This window comes from Schistocerca piceifrons, chromosome 10 (assembly GCF_021461385.2).
Source record: "Schistocerca piceifrons isolate TAMUIC-IGC-003096 chromosome 10, iqSchPice1.1, whole genome shotgun sequence".
Taxonomy (NCBI): domain Eukaryota; kingdom Metazoa; phylum Arthropoda; class Insecta; order Orthoptera; family Acrididae; genus Schistocerca; species Schistocerca piceifrons.
Window position 1 is genome coordinate 10,111,640 of NC_060147.1, and position 18,836 is coordinate 10,130,475.

Genomic DNA, 18,836 nt, shown 5'->3' on the forward strand with positions numbered 1-18,836 from the left:
TCCTGTAACAATGCGCTGCACTTTTGCAAGCAACAGAAGAAAAAAAAAGTGCCGAGGAGGAATCGAACCCGAGACCTCTGCCGTAAGGGTCCGAGCGCTAACCATGTCTTTATAAATCTGATTTTGTTCGCTTTTGTTCGTTGCATCTGCTCGGGGCGGTCGTCGCAAGACACCCGTTTCAGTTCGTCGTTGATCCATTAACTCAATTTTTTTTATTACAGAGGGCAGCTAACCCTCTGACCGAACACGCTGAGTTACCGTGCCGGCATGTAGGCCAGACGGCGGGTTGGCAATGGACTAACATTTTATACTCATAAGGCATGTAAGAAACTTTGGATTGATTTTTCCCGGGATTTTCCGAGTAGTGCGTCCTAATATTTTAACCACGTGAGGTGTTAGGGGTCCTCTTTCACCACACAAAATTTCGGACAAATCCCGGACCCCACTGTCGTGCCGTCTCCTTGTAAGACGAACAGGACGCGGAAACAGCGGTTTGTTGCTTTAATTTTGGACACCGGGAAATATGAATTTTCAAACGTGCTAATTAGTTTAATCTGCTGAGCTTATTTGTTATTTGGTCCGCTCCTGGTAGCTGAGTGGTCAGGGCGACGGAATGTCATACCTAACGGCCCGGGTTCGATTCCCGGCTGAGTCGGAGGTTTCCTCCGCTCAGCGACAGCGTGTTGTGTGGTCCTTATCATCGTCATTTCATCCCCGTCGACACGCAAGCCGCCGAAGTGGCGTCAGCTGGAAAGACTTGCACCAGGCGAACAGTCTACCCGATGGGAGGTCCTAGCCATACGGCATTTCCATTACCAGAAAAGATGCATTTATGGCAAATCGGTTTACGTTTAAAGTACTTCAGCGGGATCAGAATCGAATCAAATGTTGTAATCTTACCAATTTCTGGATTAAATCTATGCTAGATACTGCAATTGAAGCTGTTATCCTCACAGATCCATCAGCTGCAGAGGTCTCCCTCATAACCCATATACTAACGACCCTAACTTGTTTGCCCATTAATTTTAAGTATCTTCAGTTCCCAATCACGGATTGGTTGACAATGACAATAAACCACAATCAGTATCAGAGGCAGGGGGGGAGGGGGGGGTGAACAAATGGTTCAAATGGCTCTGAGCACTATGGGACTTAACTGCTGTGGTCATCAGTCCCCTAGACTTGCAACTACTTAAACCTAAGGACATCACACACATCCATGCCCGAGGCAGGATTCGAACCTGCGACAGCAGCAGCAGCAGCAGCGCGGTTCCGGACTGAAGCGCCTAGAACCTCTCGGCCACAGCGGCCGGCGTCCGAGTTGCAAAGTCAGGATCGTGCTAAAATGGTTTGAGGGGTATTGCAGTGAACTCACGTTGATGTCTTGGCCAGAAAATGTGCCTCATCTGTACCCGCTGGAACACATATTGTGTGCCAGTTGCTCGACCGTAAACCAGCATCCCGCAATTTGCAGGGATTAACTGTCCTGTGCGTAGACATATGGTTCCACATTCTTCTGAAATCCTGTCGAGGACTGGTAGAATCCATGCCAAGCACAATCTCCGCTGTACTGCGTCTGACAAGTGGAACAACACGCTATTAAACACGTGGTCACAATGTTTCGGATCATCGGTGTATGTGCTGTTTCTTCCTTGCAGTCAGTTTTACCAGAAAAGATCCGCCCCTGGTAGCTGAATGGTCAGCGCGACGGAATGTCATACCTAACGGCCCGGGTTCGATTCCCTGCTGGGTCCGAGATTTTCTCCGCTCAGGTACTGCGTGCTGTGGTGTCCTAATCATCATCATTTCATCCCCGTCGACACGCAAGTCGCCGAAGTGGCGTCAAATCGAAAGACCTGCACCAGGCGAACGGTCTACCCGACGGGAGACCCTAGCCACTCGGCATTTCCGTTTATTTGTTGTTTGCTTTATTCCAGTTTTTGAGCCGTTGCTAGTTTGCTGAAAGCAGTGTCGGCGTTTCGGTTGCAGGTGCACATCTTCACGGGCATCCCGTTCGCGAAGCCGCCGCTGGGCCCGCTGCGCTACCGCCGGCCCGTCCCCGTGGACCCGTGGCACGGCGTGCTCGACGCCACCGCCATGCCCAACTCCTGCTTCCAGGAGCGCTACGAGTACTTCCCCGGTGAGTACACGCACCACAAACTTGTCTCAGCTCGCTCACTCACAAACTTCTAACAAGGGAACCTCCCCAACGCAGCCCCCTTAGATTTAGTTGTAAGTTGGCACAGTGGGTAGGCCTTGAAAACCTGAACACTGATCAATCGAGAAAACAGGAAGAATTTGTGTGGAACTATGAAAAAAATAAGCAAAATATACAAACTGAGTAGTCCATTTGCAAGATAGGCAACATCAAGGATAGTGTGAGATACGGAGCGCTGTTGTCCCGTGGTTAGCGTGAGCAGCTGCTGAACGAGAGGTCCTTGGTTCATGTCTTCCCTAGAGTGACCCCACTGCTAGTGCGGCGTGTACCACGCCCTGATCATCCTTAAAAAAAGAAAGTGCAATTACTGTATATATTAATGAGTTGTGTGATAGTGTACAATTTTCTGAATTAAAAAAAAGCGTGGATAAAACAAAACAAAAAATGGAAACATGCTTGCCTCCCATGCAGCAGTCCCGGGTTCGTTTCCCGGCCGGCTTCGAGATTTAGAAAAAAAAGAGTGAAAAGTTTACTTTCTTTATTTTCACAAAGTTATGATCTGTCCGTTCGTTCATTGACGTCTCTGTTCACTGTACTAAGTTTAGTGTCAGTGTTTTGCGACCGCACCGCAAAACCGTGTGATTAGTAGACGAAAGGACGTGCCTCTCCAATGGGAACCGAAAACATTTGATCGCAAGGTCATAGGTCAACCGATTCCTCCACAGGAAAACACGTCTGATATATTCATACGACACTGGTGACGGCACGTGCGTCACATGACAGGAATATGTTGTCGACCCACCTAACTTGTACACTTGGCGAATGGGTAAAAAGATTCTTCTATCTTGCCCGATTTAGGTTTTCTTGTGGATGTGATAATCACTCCCAAAAAAGTGATGAAAACGTAAGAGTTTGTCACATAAACTGCAACAAATGAATGCAACAGTTTCACAGTCTTCTCTGTGCTCTGTCAAAAAATGTGTTTTTAACGTTTTGAAATTTTTTCGTGTGTAGACCGTCAAATCCTGCATATGGGCAAGCAAATCTGTACATGTCCTGGAATTTTGGAGAGCGAAGTTGATTATGTGTGAGTGCCTGAACTTTGATAATTGTCTGAAAATAAAAAATTAAACTTTTCACTCGAGGGAAGACTTGAACGAAGGACCTCTCGTTCCGCAGCTGCTCACGCTAACCACGGGACCACGGCGCTCTTGACCTCACACTCTCCTTGATGTTGCCTATCTTGCACATGGACTACTCAGTTTGCATATTTTGCTTATTTTTTTCATAGTTCCACACAACTTCTTCCTGTTTTCTCAATTGATCTGTGTTCAGTTTTTCAAGGCCTATCCACTGTGCCAACTTATAACTAAATCTGAGGGGGTTGCGATGGGGAAGTTCCCTTGTAAGCTCTAAAGCCATCCACACACGGTGCGTGCATCTGAACCTACGCTTGCAGCTCGTCGACTTTGGCAACGTGACACCTGCACTCCGCGAAACCACCGTATGGTATTTGGCGGAGGGTACTTTCTGTACCTCTGTCATTTTCCCACCTTCCAGTTCCAGCATGCAGGAATAACAACCGCTGGTTAGCCTCTTTGTGAGCTTCAATCCCTATAATTGTACTGTCACGTTCTTTTCGCGTGATATACGTAGGAGGAAGCAACGTATTGTTTGAGTCGTCTACGAACATACGCTCTCGCGACTTTTACAGTAAACTACACCATGATGCAAAATGCCTCTCTTATAGCGATTGATACTGAAACTCGATAGGCATCTCACCAATCCCGTTTTGTTTGGATCCCAGACTGGTGAACAGTATTAAAGTCCTGATCAAAATACCTTTAACCTATGTGACTGCATGCAGTGAGTGTTCTGCACACCTGTAATCACATATTAATACGTTTTTCTGTCTGTTTAAAGGCAATACATAATATTTGTTTATGGTGAGGATGAACTGCCAAGCCCTGTGCCAGCAGTCAATCTGCAGGTTTTCCTGCATTCTGCCACAGTTTTCTAACATTGCCACTTCTCTGCATACAACAGCATCATCAGTGAAAAGTCTTTCGGAACTTTTGTCGTTACCCACTTGGTAGTATATAAAGTAGCATCCCCTTCCAAATCCCTGGATCGTTTTCAATCAAATCTGGTATGCAAACAGGAAACTTTGTCAGTATTAGCACTGTGGGGCTTAGAACCTCCTACCTTGAATAGGAGCAGACATACTGGTAAATGTATGTTTTTCAACCCCAGCCATGTAGGCTGTCGTCCGTGACAGTAGGTGTTGGAGTAGTTTTGGTCTGCCTTATCGACCTGCTTTGTAGGGCAGCCGGCTCATTTGGTCCAAGAAACAGTTCTCCAGCCCTCAGCATGCAGGCTGCCCTGCACAAGCATTTTGTGTTCCCGTAGCATTCATCTGCTTTTTAACTTGTTTCGCAGTGAGTACATGTGCAGATGGGCAAGATCGGGGGAAGAGTGAGATGGTTAGGTGGTGGGATGATGGAGGGAGCATGAGGGGATAGGTTGGGAGAGAGGTAGTGTAAGGGGAGGGATGCAGAAATGTGGCAGGAGCAGATGAACAAAGGGGCCAGGAGCATATTGATATGGAGGGGTGGGGAGGAGGGGGAGGGGGAGAAGGAGGAGCAGAGGAGATCTGTAGGGAGCTGACGGTAGCAGGAGATGGAGGGAGGAAGAGAAATACAGTGAGGGGGAAGAGGAGATGTACACAGAGAGAGAAGAATGGATGAAGAGAACAGGGAAAAAGGAAAGAGTAGCACGTGGACAGGAAAAGAGGAAGGCGTGGTAGATGGAGAGAGGGGGATAAGGAAATGGTGGGTGGAGAGATGGTGGAGGAGAAGATGGAGAGAGAGGGAACATGAGTAAATTGACAAAGCAGGGGTGGAGGAGATGGGAAGAGAGGGTAAGATGAAAAGGCAGAGAGAGTGGCTGAAATATACATAAATGACCTGCTGGATAACATCGGAAGTTCACTGAGGCTCTTTGTGGATGATGCTGTGGTATATCGAGAGGTTGTAACAATGGAAAATTGTACTGAAATGCAGGAGGATCTGCAGCGAATTGATGCATGGTGCAGGGAATGGCATTTGAATCTCAGTGTAGACAAGTGTAACGTGCTGCGAATACATAGAAAGAAAGATCCCTTATCATTTAGCTACCATATAGCAGGTCAGCAACTGGGAGCAATTAATTCCATAAATTATCTGGGAGTAGGCATTAGGAGTGATTTAAAATGGAATGGTCATATAAAGTTGATCGTCGGTAAAGCAGACGCCAGACTGAGATTCATTGGAAGAATCCTAAGGAAATGCAATCCGAAAACAAAGGAGGTAGGTTACAGTACGCTTGTTCGCCCACTGCTTGAATACTGCTCAGCAGTGTGGGATCCGTACCAGATAGAGTTGATAGAAGAGATAGAGAAGATCCAACGGAGAGCAGCGCGCTTCGTTACAGGATCTTTCAGTAATAGCGAAAGCGTTACGGAGATGGTAGATAAACTCCAGTGGAAGACTCTGCAGGAGAGACGCTCAGTAGCTCGGTACGGGCTTTTGTTAAAGTTTCGAGACCATACCTTCACCGAGGAGTCAAGCAGTATATTGCTCCCTCCTACGTATATCTCGCGAAGAGACCATGAGGATAAAATCAGAGAGATTAGAGCCCACACAGAGGCATACCGACAATCTTTCTTTCCACGAACAATACGAGACTGGAATAGAAGGGAGAACCGATAGAGGTACTCAAAGTACCCTCCGTCACACACCGTCAGGTGGCTTGCGGAGTATGGATGTAGATGTAGATGTAGAAGGAGTGGACAGATTGGTTTGAGGACGAGGTGGACAGAAACATGTCGGGAGGAAAAGGTGGGCATAAAGATGATGGATCAGATGATATCTGCAATACATGTGTCGAATACATAAGTGAGAAAAGACGCAGGAATAGTTAATATATAAGTTAAAGGTCTTATAACATTCACTTAGAGCTCACAAAAATTACCCTCACCTCTGAAAACATATATCCGTTAGAGTGATGCGTTGTCATTGTTCTCTTCTTGCTAGGAGCTGTCACGCAGATGATTTGGTATTTGGTACTCTCGTATTTTTTTCACTAGGCGACGAAGTGGAACTGTATCGAACGGTTTCTGGAAGTGAATGAGCATGACATCAATCTCACGCTAGTTTATAGAGCCTGCTGGGTTTCTTTGGACGAACAAAGTGAAGTAGATTCCACACGATCGCTGTTTACGGAAGCTATGTTCATTTCTACAGAGGAGAATTTCGGTATCCGGAAATGTCTCAATGCGCGAGCGAAAAACGTGTTCCAAAATTGTTCCGACTGGCGTCACAGATACACACGTGTCGTTTTGTACATGTGTTGGACGAGGTATTGTAAAGCCGGGACTGGCCTGTGCTTTTTTTCCAGTTGCTTGGAACACTTCGCTCTGTCAGCGGCCAATGACACACTGATGCTAAAAGTTTAGCAACTTCATTCGGATATTGTATCTCAAAAGTGATATGTGAGATCATTGAAACCTCAAGATAAAGGCTGGGGTAGGAAAAGACTCACGTAGAAGCATGGGTCCACAATTATTGCATCATCTTCCTATGATGACATTTATTTACAGTGCGCTTGATAGCACAGAATAAAATACAGTAATCACCAAATATCTCTGAACATAAGAGGCTGTTAGACAAGAATATGCCTTTTTAAATTTTAACCATAGACTGACATGACAAAACTTTCAGTTATTGCTACCCCAAGGAATCAGTGCCAGCAACAACTAAAAAATTCACGAGAATAAAACATCTCTTAAACAATAAGTAAGTAAGGGATAACTCTTTCACAATCATCTTAAACAGTTGTTAAGTTGAGAACTGGTAATTTAGAATAAACCCTCAAACATGGCAGATGTGACAAATGTTCTTACATCCATAGAACGGATACAATGACAAATTAAACTAAAGCAAAGAATGGAGCGTCATAATTAAAAATAGAAATCTAAGGAAATGACAGTCATAACGGAAATTACTTTAAAATTTTCCTCAGCGAAAATTTTCGTCCTCAGACTAACGACGAGTTTTCGAACTAGTGCAAGCAAACTGACATTCATGGCGTACTAGTATCAAACATCGACATTAATTTGCGGAAGAACTCTGTGAGAATGTGTATTTGGAGCACAGCGCTGTAAGGTAGTGGATGACGGCTCGTTACACAACCACAAAAGAGAAAATTCGAAGCATTTGAGATGTGATGCTGTAGAAGTACGTTGAAACTTAGGTGGACTGATTTGGTAAGAGACGTGGAGGTTCCCTGCAGAATGGGTGAGGAGAGGAACGTATCGAAAACACTGACAAGAAGAAGGGACAGCATGACAAGACATCAGGGAATGATTTTCAGAGAGCAGTAAAGGCTTAATTAATTTGTTTGTTTTATGTTCCGTGGGTCATTTCCCCAAGAAATCATAGTGATGTGGAACGATTCTTTTTACATGCACATCACAAATTACTTCGTAAATTCATCTACGTACATACTCCGCAATCCACCATACGGTGCGTGGCGGAGGGTACCTCGTACCACAACTAGCATCTTCTCTCCCTGTTCCACTCCCAAACAGAACGAGGGAAAAATGACTGCCTATATGCCTCTGTCCGAGCCCTAATCTCTTTTATCTTATCTTTGTGGTCTTTCCGCGAAATGTAAGTCGGCGGCAGTAAAATTGTAGTGCAGTCAGCCTCAAATGTTGGTTCTCTAAATTTCCTCAGTAGCGATTCACGAAAAGAACGCCTCCTTTCCTCTAGAGACTCCCACCCGAGTTCCTGAAGCATTTCCGTAACACTCGCGTGATGATCAAACCTACCAGTAACAAATCTAGCAGCCCGCCTCTGAATTGCTTCTATGTCCTCCCTCACCCGACCTGATAGGAATCCCAAATGCTCGAGCAGTGGTCAAGAATAGGTCGTGTTAGTGTTTTATAAGTGGTCTCCTTTACAGATGAACCACATCTTCCCAAAATTCTACCAATGAACCGAAGATGACTATCCGCCTTCCCCACAACTGCCATTACATGCTTGTCCCACTTCATATCGCTCTGCAATGTTACGCCCAAATATTTAATCGACGTGACTGTGTCAAGCGCTACACTACTAATGGAGTATTCAAACATTACGGGATTCTTTTTCCTATTCATCTGCATTAATTTACATTTATCTATATTTAGAGTTAGCTGTCATTCTTTACACCAGTCACAAATCCTGTCCGAGTCATCTTGTATCCTCCTACAGTCACTCAACGCCGACACCTTCCCGTACACCACAGCATCATCAGCAAACAGCCGCACATTGCTGTCCACCCTATCCAAAAGATCATTTATGTAGATAGAAAACAACAGCGGACCTACCACACTTCCCTGGGGCACTCCAGATGATACCCTCACCTCCGATGAACACTCACCATCGAGGACAACGTACTGGGTTCTATTACTTAAGAAGTCCGACTACATGGTGATCGTTGCCTGTATAAAGAAGGCATACAGACGTGAGTACTCATCACCTTTTACACATTATAGTAATAGAAATTCTTGTATGGAATAGAAGAAGTTGTAAAGGAAAACTTTGCAGTCTGGTACCAAATTTGACTTCGTTGTCAGTCAGGTATTCTGTATCACTGGGCTTCGTTTGGTTTAGTTTGTGCAGCATGTACTGAAGACAGAGACTGTAATACAGAAGTAATTCAGGACTTACGATGAACAAAAAAATGTCGCAGCAGTACACCAACAAGGACACTACTACGACCAACTTCATGTTGCAAGAGCGCAAAGCTGGTGTGTGTCGTAGTCACGCCTACTGCCTTTATTGAGGCTGTGGAAGGGACAGGTACGCACCGAGGTCGGCTTTGTGCTGGGTATAACGTCAGCGGTTTTGTGGCTGGTGGCAGATGGGGAGGGGGAGGTGGCCGGCCGTTGTATCGGGGGCCGCCAGGCAGCTCCGCGCACGCTGCTAGAATATTTCCGCGCGGCGACCAAAATAGACCCTCACGGTCGAGCACGCTACGCGGCTGGGGCTAGCGCTCGCCTAGGACAGCCCTGTGAAGCTGACGTGCCAGTTGTGGGATCGGCTAACCATGTGTTTGTATCTCATCGTAAAAGGATGTACACCGCCTCACATGAAAACTACCTTATTTATAAATGGTATCAAAAAAATGACCTAATCAGATATAGATACTTCCGGTTTGTGGCATCTACATGGGCTTTCTTTAATCCAGAGACTGTCTAGAGGCTAGACGGTGTTTTACAGCCCATACGCACCAAAGCATGTCTACGACGATGCAGGCTATAACAGCTACAGTTCTGCTGTTGAGATCGCCAAAGTCATGTAAAGACGAGGCATACAGAGTGTCTGTAATGTAACCCCACAGGAAGAGTCCGCAGCTCGCCGTTTGGTGGCTAGCAGTGCGGCCTCTGGATCAGAGGGTCCCGGGTTCGATTCCCGTCCGGGTTGGGGATTTTCTCCGCCCGGGGACTGGATGTTTGTGTTGTCCTCATCATTTCATCATCATCATTTGTGATTGGACTGCGAAGAAAGTGGACTGTGTTAACAATTGAGACTTTGTACGGGCGCTGATGACCACGCATTTGAGTGCCCCTCAAACCAAACATCATCACCTACAGGAAGAAATTAGAGGGGGTTATTAATTGGCAACCAATGCTGTACAGTCGCAATAAAGTCATGAGATGTTCAACAGACTATTTTATTAGAACATGTTACGCGTTTCGGGGTGACACCCATCTTCAGACATCTGTTACAAAAAAGTACAAAACATAAGTGAACAGCGTGTAATGTCTCTTGCAGCGGTCTCTCCGCGATATTTTAAGAAATTTTATAAATTATATAACTCAGTACATATCTCGAAATATCTCTTCTTATCTTACCGATTCCTAAACTTTTATATACGATGATTATCAATGCAAAATAGTGTCAAGCCCTATTATTCCTTGGAGCGCGCATTCACTCCATGGAATAGCTTCTCTGCTTTCTATGTTTTCTCTTATGAAAAGAAGGATTCAGATCTTGCCGATTAGCCGTGAAAGAACGAAGATGTATATGTAGGTATTGTTGAGCTTGTCGCCATCTTGATGAGATTCTGTATGAGAAGGAATTTAATAAAGGAACTAAACTAAAGTAAGTGTGTTCGCGTATTATTTAACTGATTATTATTGACAGTGTCTGCTTACTACGCTGTGTTGCACGGGATCAGTGGGGAACGTCTGATTTACACTGGACGAACCTGCCGTTTTGTACGCTCAACATATCCAGTTTATTACTGTCAATAAATGGGCTAACACGGTCTTACTAGCAGATCTCCGGTGTTCCCCATGTGATCACCGAAAGTTAATAATTATTACAAATGTTTTCAGGAGATCGACTGACAATTTTCGTCGCACCGAGACTTCGAAATTGCTTCACTGCCTTATGGAACTTAAGTTAAGCTCAATTTAATCAGGATAGAACTGTATGGAACTGTGTGAATGTGATAAGCCTGCTTTGTGAATGAAAATTCCCTTAATATACGCTTGTTTTTTACTATCCTGATGAGTGAAGCTAAATCAGGCAGGTGTAAGAGAGGTTTTTAAATTTTAGATCCCACAAAAAAAAAAAAAAAAAATTAAAAGCACACTCAACACGTCTCAACGTTACAGATAAAGATATCGGGTCATGTGAGTTACATACCACAAACTTCAACTCCTTCCTAACCAACCAGGCGCGCAGCCTTGACAACTCTAAAGAAAGTGTCCAGTAACATATGACTACTACTGCGACACAGGCAGTCTTAGCGATACTGACGACAAACAAATCAACTCGCAGCCCTCGGTAGGGGCGCTGCATGGTCATGTGCTCCATGCGTTCACATGTTACTTAATAATAATATACTCAAGATATAACATCTAACAGGATGTAATTACGACTAGCAACCGGAATGGTACTTCCGTACACGTTAACGCTAAAGGATTTTTAAAATTTTTTTTAAGAAAAACTCCAAAATTTTTACATTGAGATACTATACCTATAGCCAGTAGTGGCACCAAACACAACTCAAACCATATGTTAATGTAAAATAAATAATGGTAGTGGGGGCGGGGTGGGGAGTTTCTTCATGAATAAACCTTTCAACTTCCCAAATCTCTAAAAGAATACCACCAAATTAAATACAACCAGCATTATCCATGGTAAACTAAAACCCTCTGATCAGTTCGCGTACGCAAACGTCTTACGTGCCTTCTGTTAAAGTTAACGGCAACCACGTCGGCGGCAGCTGTCCGCCTATCAAATTACAGCCAAGTGGTATTCATGGTGCATGATTGCCCAAACAGAAGCCTTCAAACGACAACTTACACTGCCGGCCAGGGTGGCCGAGCGGTTCTAGGCGCTACAGTTTGGAACCGCGCGACCGCTACGGTCGCAGGTTCGAATCCTGTCTCGGGCATGGGTGTGTGTGATGTCCTTAGGTTAGTTAGGTTTAAGTAGTTCTAAGTTCTAGGGGACTGATGACCTCAGAAGTTAAGTCCCATAGTGCTCAGAGCCATTTCAACCATTTGAACAACTTATACCCCTCTACCACATGGAAAAACGTTCAATGGTGAGTGGAAGAACATTTTCCTAGAATCCCAAAACACACACGTGGGTTATACCTCATACATTCCTTATATAAACTAATGGCACGACAACTGCCCGAGCCCTACCTATGCTATTCGGATACTGGAGAGCTCTAGATTTTTAAAAGACAAGGAACAAAATATTAAAAGTATTAAAACTTTAAAATTAATAAAATAAACCATTGTGTCACCAAGGACAACCCCATGGGTACGGTCGTGAACGAATCCCTATGTGCCAACCTATCTACCCATCTAACTTTCCCCATATGACGTTAACCTAGCCAAAAGGGCAGATTTTAGATAACCTCGAAGATCTGGAGATCTATGCGCGTATACAGCACGACGCCCACCCAGTCTTTAATGAACAGGCTTCCAGTGGGAACGATTGGTTTTTTGGCTTGTTTGAACGGATACTATTTTGAGTTTGGTGACTGTTAGCCCCTAATAATAAATTATGAAAGTGTATTTTATAAGAGCTCGCGGTGTTCTATGCACCTACCGTTATGATAGACTAGGTTTTGTGCTGTGTGGTTGCCTAGTTTAACATAACTCGTATGACCCGATCTCTTTTTTTTGTGATGTTGATACGTGTTGACTGTGCTGTTCTCTTATGTTTTGTACCACGGTGGCTGGTTGGTTGGACCATTTTATCCTATCCGTCGCTGTAGAAATGTTTGGTTCTGGTTGTGACGGATATGTAAATGTGGTTCGTGTGTCGATACCACCCCACGGGCCTCATACTGTTGCCACTGGAACTGCAAGTTTCTGTCTCACGCGAAAAGTGGTCGTGTGGAGTCCAGGGGATCCAGTGGTGCGCGCCCGCTGGACCCACGCCTCCAGCGGCTCCGTACCACGAGCGCCCTCTGGTGCGGCAGTATAGAGGGGCTGGACCAACGAGTTAAAATTTCATAGAGTGGCTATAGGTCCGCCATGTTTGAAGCAAATTGAAGTTCTGGCCGCCATGTTTTCTTTAGTCAAGGCATTCGTCTGATGTGTCCCGCCCCCTTGTAACTGCGTTTGACTTACTTGAAATAGCCCATACTAGCTTTATTTTTTCTGAAACAAGCAATGGACAGCAGTGATTTGAGTGTACACTGACAGCAAAAAGGGATGTTTTTGTCGAAATATGGCTAAACGTTTCGATGTAGAAAACACTACAAGACAACTCAAATAAGTCTGTCCATCCACTATAACGTTACTTGTTGCCCATAAATTAATGCAATTAGAGCAGGTACCACCAGAATATTACGGTGAAACTTCTAAACATGCTGTGGTTAACTATTAGAAACAGTAACGGGCGCAGAAATGCGATATTTTTGTCGCTATTTCAGTCAAAGCCTGAAAAACCAGTACACTGTGAACGAGAATTTATTTGTGTTATAAGTAGTTAACACAAGCATAGTACTTCAATAACAAAGTCGAAGCGTTCTTGGGTGGGGTAATTTCACAAATTTCGTAAGTAGCTGTATGCCTTGGCAGTATAAAAGTGTAGGTTCAGGGCAAATTTCCTTATTTGCTGAGAATAATGGCATACTTTAGCACTGCAATGAAGTTCCAACAGCTCCTTCAACAAACCAACTACATGTTCACTGTTTAACATATCAGAAAGTGAACTACATAGCCTTCTTCTCAAACCAGCAACTAAAGTCTGTAACTGCGCTATTCTTCTTTTGTGTCATACACTAAGTTGCTTCATTTGCTTTATCCGCTTCTTTAGTCGCACATTCTCTGCTTGTACTCTGTTATATTGTGTTTTCAACTTCTTAGGGCTTGGTAGACAGTAATTGTGGTCAGCAGAAACAGATGTGGGTCCGACAGGCACTGAAAGAATGTAGTTACATCATAAGTTTATAACAGAGTTACACCATAAGATTATAATAGAAAGTATGTAATTCAAAGTAATAAGAACACGGAGTAAAATTAAATTATTGACTTACTTTGTGCTAATGATGTCACTGTAATAGCACTATCTTGGAAATTGTCGAAAGATCGCTTTCTGGATTGTGGTCGTAATACTTTATCTTGCTTTTGTAAATATGGTCGAAAGTTAAAGATAGTTGGTACTGGTTTTGACAAAAGGCGCCTCTGGACATTTGTGTGGTACATATATTTCTCTTCAAAATGAGCTGAACAGAGGTAACTGGCTGTAGTAGGAAACCAGTTTTCTCGCTTCATATTTATAACCCACCTTTTTGTAATTTCCTTATCTTTTAAAGGAAATCTGTAATCAACGATAAATAAATTACTTCCTGCATTTGTCTTAAGCATAATTACAGTTCCAATGCAAATGACTCTTTAATAAACATTAAAAAACGTGTGTCGTATTTCGGTACTAATATATTTACTTATAATATGAAATATTTGTTGTTTTATCGCTGCGATTCGTGCAGTTGAATGCTGAACACACTGCAGGCATGTTGACTTTATATTTTGTAACAAAAAAGTCAACTATAAAAGTTAAATATTGCAGTAATATCACAACAGCTGACACACTTCCAACACAAACAACAGTAACGCTTTCTTAATGTTTTGACTAAGGAGAACATGGCGGCCGAGTTAGCGTTGGTTGCCGCTAGGAGCGCTGTAACTAGTATCTCAGCCACTCTATGAAATTTTAACTCGTTAGGCCGGACACAGCCGCCCAGCCCGCTCCTCATTGGTCCCTCTCCACTGCGCAGCACTACACAGACGCAGACTAGTCACTGCCAGACAGTCTCATCCCTGCTCACTCTGACAGCGGATCTGTATTTCTTGCCACCGAGCGAGGTGGCGCAGTGGTTAGCACCCTGGACTCGCATTCGGGAGGACGACGGTTCAGTCCCACGTCCGGCCATCCTGATTTAGCTTTTCCGTGATTTCCCTAAATCGCTCCAGGCAAATGCCGACATGGTTCCTTTGAAAAGGCACGGCCGACTTCCTTCCCTAATCCGATGAGACCGATGACCTCGCTGTTTGGTCTCTTCCCCCAAACAACCTCAACCTCTATTTCTTGATGCTTCTTTTGTAATGAGTCTTCGTTCGCGTGATGAAACAGAAGTTAAGTCAAACTTCTGTTCCTGTCTAGCTTTCCTACGAAGACAGTTGCCACACGACTGTGTAGCCAACCTTCCCTCAGTATTGTGCACAAATCTGCGTGCGACACTGAACGCCAGTGTGGTGGTGCGCTGTTCTGCTGGAAGATCACATCCGGATGAAGAGGGAAATACAGAGGGGCAGCATAATGCCGACACATGTTCAGATAACGTTTCGTGTTGCTGCTTTCTCGATGAAGGAAAGTCGTCCAACTGTACTTCATGAGCTCAGACCAGATTCGTCCCTTTCCCGTCTCTGAAATATTCCTGAAGACTGTGGGGATTCCCGACACCAATAGAGCAATACTGTGCCAGTTAACATTCACACATGTGTATGGGACTGCTTTGTCAGATAAATCGATATTTCCTACAGAACTGCCGAACGGTTCTAGGCGCTTCAGTCTGGAACTACGCGACTGCTACGGTCGCAGGTTCGAATCCTGCCTCGGGCATGGATGTGTGTGATGGTCTTAGGTTAGTTAGCTTTAAGTAGTTCTAAGTTCTAGGCGACTGATGACCTCAGATGTGAAGTCCCACAGTGCCCAGAGCCAGTTGAACCTACAGAACTCGCATTTTGCCCAATCTAGTCAAACATCTCCTTAGCAAAAGCTTGATTAAGCTGCAAGCCGTTCCGTTTCAATGCTTCTATCATTTAAATTTTGTAAGCGTGCAAGTGGAGTCGTTTGTGCCTCAGATTATGAATTTAAACATTTTTGGAAGATGACTGACAACAGCCACAAAGTAATGTATAAAATGCATATTTTATACCCGAATTATACCAGTTTCGGTCTTGGACCATCCTCATGGTTGAAAGGTTAAAAGTCGCCATATTACGTTAGTCATTCCCTAAAATGTGTAGTGCGTTTCATGAATATAAATATATAACACAGCACTTAAAAAGCAATTGTCCAAATACAAATTGTATACAGAGTCAATCTGAAGAAAAGGGATTAATACACTACAAGCCATTAAAATTACTACACCAAGAAGAAATGCAGATGATATACGGGTATGCGTTGGACAAACATATTCTACTAAAACTGACATGTGATTACATTTTCACGCAATTTGGGTGCATAGATCCTGAGAAATCAGTACCCAGAACAACCACCTCTGGCCGTATTAACGGCCTCGATACGCCTGGGCATTGAGTCAAACAGAGCTTGGATGGCGTGTACAGGTACAGCTGCCCATGCAGCTTCAACACGATACCACAGTTCATCAAGACTAGTGACTGGCGTATTGTGACGGTCCAGTTGCTCGGCCACAATTGATCAGACGTTTCCAATTGGTGAGAGATCTGGAGAATGTGCTGCCAGGGCAGCAGTCCATTTTCTGTACCCAGAAAGGCCCGTACAGGACCTGCAACATGCGGTCGTGCATTATCCTGCTGAAATATAGGGTTTCGCAGGGATCGAATAAAAGGTAGAGCCACGGGTCGTAACACATATGAAATGTAACGTCCACTGTTCAAAGTGCCGTCAATGCGAACAAGAGATGACCGAGACGTGTAACCAATGGCACCCCATACCATCACGGCGGTTATACGCCAGTATGACGATGACGAATACACGCTTCCAATGTGCGTTCACCGCGATGTCGCCAAACACGGATGCGACCATCATGATGCTGTAAACAGAACCTGGATTCATCCGAAAAAATGACGTTTTGCCATTCGTGCACCCAGGTTTGTCGTCGAGTACACCATCGCAAGTGCTCCTGTCTGTGACGCAGCGTCGAGGGTAACCGCAGCCATGGTCTCCGATATGATAGTCCATGCTGCTGCAAACGTCGTCGAACTGTTCGTGCAGATGCTTGTTGTCTTGCAAACGTGCCCATCTGTTGACCCAGGGACCGAGACGTGGCTGCACGATCCGTTACAGCCGTGCGGATAAGATGCCTGTCATCTCGACTGCTAGTGATACGAGGCCGGTAGGATCCAGCACGGCGTTCCGTATTACCCTCCTGAACCCACCGATTCCATATTCTGCTAACAGTCATTGGATCTCGACCAACGCGAGCAGCAATGTCGCGATACGATAAACAGCAATCGCGATAGGCTACAATCCGACCTTTATCAAAGTCGGAAACGTGACGGTACGCATTTCTCCTCCTTACATTAGGCATCAGAACAACGTTTGACCAGGCAACGCCGGTCAACTGCTGTTTGTGTATGAGAAATCAGTTGGAAACTTTCCTCATGTCAGCACGTTGTAGGTGTCGCCACCGGCGTCAGCATTGTGTGAATGCTCTGAAAAGCTAATTATTTGCATATGCATATCACAGCATCTTCTTCCTGTCGGTTAAGTTTTGCGTCTGTAGCACGCCATCTCCGTGGTGTAGTAATTTCAATGGCCAGTAGTGTAGATGCAGGTCTCAATACAACAGGGAATGTTCTCTACAAACCAGTTTAGCTGCTGGCACGTGCAAATGATACAGATGTAAATGCAAGAACGACAAGAACTCTGAAAGAAGGCTCTGGAAGTGTTGAAAACACTGCTAGAAGGATTAAGCGACAGATGTACAGGGTGTGGCGCTTAAATGCGGACCAATTTCAGTTGGAATTTCCCGCCATATCGTAGTTCCGCCAGAAGTCGAGATTGCCGTTGTTGAAAGCCATAGGCATCTGGTACACAGTCAGAACTTCAAAATGGCCGACATGTTACGGACAAGTGCGGAGTACAACCGAAGACCCGCGATGATAGAAAGTCTTCCCGCTGGGCGTTCGCCGAGTGAAATACATACATCAAAAAATTTTGCATCACCTCGGTTCCTAGAGTTCCGGAACCTGTACAGAAAATTGGAATAGAGAGCAACATAAACATCATTTGCGCCCCTTTTACACATTGCATGTTGTAGCACCATACAGCGAGACCTTCAAAGGTGGTGGTCCAGATTGCTGTACACATCGGTACCTCGAATACCCAGTACCACGTCTTCTTGCATTGATGCATGCCTGTATTTGTCGTGGCATACTATCCACAAGATCGCCAAGGCACTGTTGGTCTAAATTGTCCCACTCCTCAACGGCTATTCGGCGTAGATCCCTCAGAGTGGTTGGTGGGTCACGTCGTCCATAAACAGCCTTTCTCAACCTATCCCAGGCATGTTCAATAGGATTCATGTCTGGAGAACATGCTGGCCACTCTAGTTCAGTCAGGAAGTCATTCACAAGATGTGCACGATGGGGGTACGAATTGTCCTCAATAAAGACGAATGCCTCGCCAGTATGCTGCCGATATGGCTGCACTAACGGTACGTACGTCGGCCCCACATAATGCCACCCCAAAACAGCACGAAACCTTTACCGTGCTGCACTCGCTGGACAGTGTGTCTCAGGCGTTCAGCCTGAGCGGGTTGCCTCCAAAAACGTCTCCCACGATTGTCTGGTTGAAGGCATATGCGACACTCATTGGTGAAGAGAACGAGATGCCAATCTTGTGCGGTCCATTCGGCACGTTGTTGGGCCCACCTGTACCGCGCTGCATGGTGTCGTGGTTGCGAAGATGGACCTCGCCATGGACGTCGGGAGTGAAGTTGCGCGTCATGCGTCCCACTGCGCACAGTTTAAGTCGTAACACGACGTCCTGTGTCTGCACGAAAAGCATTATTCAACATGGTGGCGTTGCTGTCAGTCTTACTCTGAGCCATAATCCGTAGGTAGCGGTCACCCTCTGCAGTAGTAGCCCTTGAACGGCCTGAGCGAGGCATGTCATCGACAATTCCTGTCTCTCTGTATCTCCTGCAGGTCCGAACAACATCGCTTTGGCTCACTCAGAGACGCCTGGACACTTCCCTTGTCGAGAGCCCTTCCTGGCACAATGCGGACGCGATCCAACCGAGGTATTGTCTGTCTAGCCATGGTTGAACTACAGACATCACGAGCCGCGTGCCTCCTTCCTGGTGGAATGACTGGAACAGACTGGCTGTCGGCTGCTCATGCATG

At 45.1% G+C, this 18,836-nt stretch overlaps 1 protein-coding gene across 1 annotated transcript in view; it reads left to right on the top strand.

Moving 5' to 3' along the window:
- The window catches only part of LOC124719030 (acetylcholinesterase-like), an 866,528-nt gene that overhangs the window by 186,746 nt on the left and 660,946 nt on the right, over nt 1-18,836 (top strand). The window contains exon 3 of the mRNA XM_047244699.1: nt 1,987-2,137. Coding sequence (XP_047100655.1) covers nt 1,987-2,137 — 151 coding nt within the window. The remainder of the gene's footprint in view (nt 1-1,986; nt 2,138-18,836) is intronic.